Source organism: Dromiciops gliroides, chromosome 1 (genome assembly GCF_019393635.1).
Source record: "Dromiciops gliroides isolate mDroGli1 chromosome 1, mDroGli1.pri, whole genome shotgun sequence".
NCBI lineage: Eukaryota > Metazoa > Chordata > Mammalia > Microbiotheria > Microbiotheriidae > Dromiciops > Dromiciops gliroides.
This window is the reverse complement of record NC_057861.1, coordinates 559,020,505-559,024,555: the sequence shown is the minus strand read 5'-3', so window position 1 is coordinate 559,024,555 and position 4,051 is coordinate 559,020,505. Positions and strand designations below refer to the sequence as shown.

At 45.2% G+C, this 4,051-nt stretch overlaps 1 protein-coding gene across 1 annotated transcript; it reads left to right on the top strand.

Annotated features, from left to right (window-relative positions):
- The first annotated feature begins 917 nt into the window (after nt 1–917).
- LOC122751704 (M-phase inducer phosphatase 2-like) lies at nt 918–2,753 on the top strand. The gene is made up of 2 exons (XM_043998852.1): nt 918–1,697; nt 1,845–2,753. The coding sequence occupies exons 1-2, from the start codon at nt 918–920 to the stop codon at nt 2,751–2,753; spliced, it is 1,689 nt and encodes a 562-aa protein (XP_043854787.1).
- Nucleotides 2,754–4,051: the final 1,298 nt, after the last annotated feature.

Sequence of the window (4,051 nt, the reverse complement as noted above, 5' to 3'; positions counted from 1 at the left end):
TGTGGAAGCTTTTTATGGGTCTGGAGCAGAGGTGGTCCTTACACACTGCTTCAAGATGATTGGTAGGCAGGATACAAATCCATTGTTCACTAAACATGAAGTTGGTCTCAAGTTGAGTTCAAAGTCTTCTGAGAACAATACATTCTTAAGGACTAGCAGGTGTCTTTACAATCTAGTTAACCAGAATTAGGCTAATCAGCAGTCAATCACTATCACTTAATTCAATCAGTTTATCTTAATATCCAGGTGGGGCTTTGAGTATCTGCTTAATCCCATTATTTTATCACATCCCCATTCTACTCTCCTTCCTCATTCCCCTCTCCCCCCACCCTTTGTCTCCTTCAGCTTGGCCTGCTTCTACCTCCCTTCTCTCCCTGACCCCTTCAAAGTACCTGTAGGATTCACACCTTGTTGTGAATTTCCCTCAGGTACTTGTGGGATTAACACATTGGTGCCCTATGTGCCTCTCTCCCAGGGACTTGTGAACCCTTGAGCTGCCTATATATATATCCCTCCATCCTTTCCCTGTCTGCTGTCAGCCAGAGACATTGCCTTGTCTTTTGTGGTTTCAGCAGCATTTCTCCCCAGCAGAGGACTTGTTTCTCCAGCGTTCCAACCTCTGGAGCATCTAGACTTGATTCTGTGATGTACTGAGCTGATCCTGCTTGGTCCCAGCTTCTTTCCTTACTTTTTGCTTTTTGCTTGTAGTGAGGCAATTGGGGTTAAGTGACTTGCCCAGGGTCACACAGCTAGTAAGTGTCAGGTGTCTGGTGTCTGATTTGAACTCAGGTTCTCCTGACTCCAGGGCTGGTGCTCTATTCACTACACCACCTAGCTGCCCCCTTACTTTTTTTCTACTTCCTTTATAGTAGCTGATTTTCTCCACCTTCTCCTTCACCTCATCCCTAACCAGGGTGATGGAGCAGCAGCCACCTCTCAGGAATGCCTACACAGAGTCAGACTGCAACCCTAGACACCTGGAAAGCCCTGTTGCCTGGTGGCCAGCTCATCAAAACATGGGACAGCTGGGGCTCTTTGTCTCCCCAGACTCCATGGCCTCAGGCTTCCCAGGCACCACACTCACGCAGGTGATGAGCTACCTCACAGGACCAGGGAGGCACCAAAGAGAAAAAAAACAAAACCAGGCCCTCCAGAGCACAGTTATTTCAAGATCCTGGGAATCCTTGTCTTTAGATGTCTCGGAAGCACTAGAATTTCCAGATGCAGGTCTCTTGATGGATCCCCCAAGTCCCATGGACTGTGGGGCAATGGACCATGTATTTCAGGAGGCAATTCCAGAGTCTGGGAAAATTCAAGAAGTGAGATTTCCCAACAGATGCTTCCAGTCTTTGCCTATAGGCTCCAGCCAAGCCTTAAGGAATGTGACAAACACCATGGGCCTAGATATGGGCCAGAAGGGCAAGGATGACATCAAATTGAATATCTGGAGCCGAGAAGATGAGGAGAATGTGAGATTTGTCTTCAAAATGTCCTCCAGACCTGTGGGGCACAACTATTCAACTGATGCTGAAAGGGCCAACCAGAGGGAGGCTTTTGCACAGAGGTCATATTTAGCACCTGATCTGATGTGTTTTGCTCCAGGAGAGAAGGAAGAGAAGCTGAGTCCCCTGTCTCTACATCACTTCTCCAGGATTCCTGCCTCAAGCAGTGGAGGAAACATTGGGCCAAACATCCTAGCCCCTCCTGCTAGGAAATTCCAGGGAGAGGATAATTCAGAACCTGAGGAAGAAGACTATGAGCTCATCCCATGGTCTGAAGAAGAATTTGAGGCAAAGGATATGAAAATTCACATCAAGGTAGAATCCTGCTTCCATCAAGTACAGGAAGAGCAGAATGAGATCAAGGTTCCCCCAGGGATGGAAAGCCCCCTAAGTGCTCCCTTGATCATGACAAAAGAGAAGGAAAGTGAACAGTCTTTGATCAAGCAGAGAAAACACCACCAACTCTTGTGCTCTCCTTCCATGCCTAGCACCTCAATAGGGCCAATCTCAAAGGGGCTAGAGTGGCCCAGAGGCAAGGACACACCAGTCAAAAAGAAGCCCAGAAAGAGCATGACCATCTCAGCCACCACTGGGGAGAAAGAAGAGGAGCCAAAAGGTGGACTCTTTTGTCCCAAGTCTTCATGTCTTGACAAAATTGAGAAAATCTTGAACAATGACCCTAGAGAGCTGATTGGGGATTACTCTAAGGCATTTCTTCTGCAGATGATCACTGGGTACCACCAGGACCTTAAGTACATATCACCAGAGGTGATGGTGGCTGTATTAACAGGGAAGTTAAGCAATATCATTGAGAAATATGTCATCCTGGACTGCAGATATCCTTATGAATTTGAGGGTGGGCACATCAAGGGTGCAGTAAACCTTCCCTTGAAACAAGATGCAGAAGATTTCCTGCTGGTGAATCCCATTCTCTCCAACTGTGTAGAGAAGAGGATCATCCTTATTTTCTATTGTGAATTCTCCTCTGAGAGAGGACCTCGGATGTGTCGTTTCATCAGAGATAGAGACAGAAACACCAATAACTACCCAAATCTGTACTATCCTGAAATGTATATTCTCAAAGGAGGCTACAAGGATTTCTTCCCACAGTACCCAACATTGTGTGAGCCCCAGAGTTACAGGCCCATGAATCATGAAGACTTTAAGGAAGAACGCATCAGTTTCCGTTTGAAGAATCGCACTGAAGAAAGAAGCAAGCAAGACATGTCCAACCGCCTGAAGGATTTCTGAGGGGCAAAAAAACCCAGACTTGACCACTTCACTTGGACATTCCCCACTTATCTCCTTAGTACTTCCTAGATTTTTCTCCCTCCCCCCTCCCCATGGGTTTGTTTTCTTGGATTTGGAGTTTCTGCTGCCCTGAAACCAAAACCTGTTGGTGAAACAAATTGTATAATAAAGTGTTCATCCACCAATAGGATGTATATGAGTGAGAGTCCAAGATAAGGATGAAGGAATAAAAACCCATCCTCCACTTGGTCTTTCGAGGGTGAGGAGGAAGAGACTATGCCCACTTTAATGAGGCATAGAATAGAGGCAGGAGAATTTAGGAGTTCTCCTTTACCCTATAGCCTTTCTTGATACTTAACATTTCATTTACTCCTTAAAAAGCACATCTTTTAGATGGAGTTTCATTTCCTCACACACCCCCACCAAATTTGAGCCATTGTTGCTGTTTTACTAAGAAATTTCTCATCACAGGGAAAAGGACCAAACGTGGGCTGTCCAAAAGTCCAGTATATCTTCCTTCTACCATGCCCAGAAGGGCACTTTGCACACATCTGTCCTTAAAAAAAAATGTATAAAGGGGTGGGAAATATGTTTTTCTTTGTTTAAAATTACTTAATAAACTTGCATTATATGAACTTTTTTTCTTCTTTGATCATTTGGTGGTAGCTTGCTGGGCCTGCCACTGGGCAGGTATTGGTACTAGGGCAAAGATTGAGCTTCAGTGTCTCAAACGCAGCTGGAGTATGGTATATTATTGTGGTTAAGGTTGCAGTAGAGAGCTGGCCTATCCTCTCCCCAGAGAGGTTTCCTGTTGATTCAGACCCCAAGGAAAATTGGGTAGAGATAAGGGAATTCAGCATAGTGGGAGGGGGGCAGACAAGGTTCAAGTAGCATGCAAAACTTAAAAAACAAATAAATCAAAGAACCACTGCGGGAGCGACTTAATTTAGTATGATGATGCTTGCACCAGGCTATCCAGTGTGTGCTACTGTAAACTCCTCGTCTGTTGTATGGGCATCTGTTACCTGTTAGGGAGGAGTTATAACCAATATCCTTTCCCCTTCTGTCCTTTCCTCAGCTGTGTATCTAGGAAACTCTTAATGGAAACAGCTGTTCTCATTGTCAGCCCTTGACCTCTTTTCAGGTGTTTATATTTACATGCACATTAAAGGCTACCTCTACCATCCTCACCCACATGAGAAGCATTTACTTATTATGTACCTGTCACATAGATTCTGCCAAGCATGAGTTTTTATGTGTGTGTGTATGTGTGTTTGAGGAACTCCATCCATGAGTGC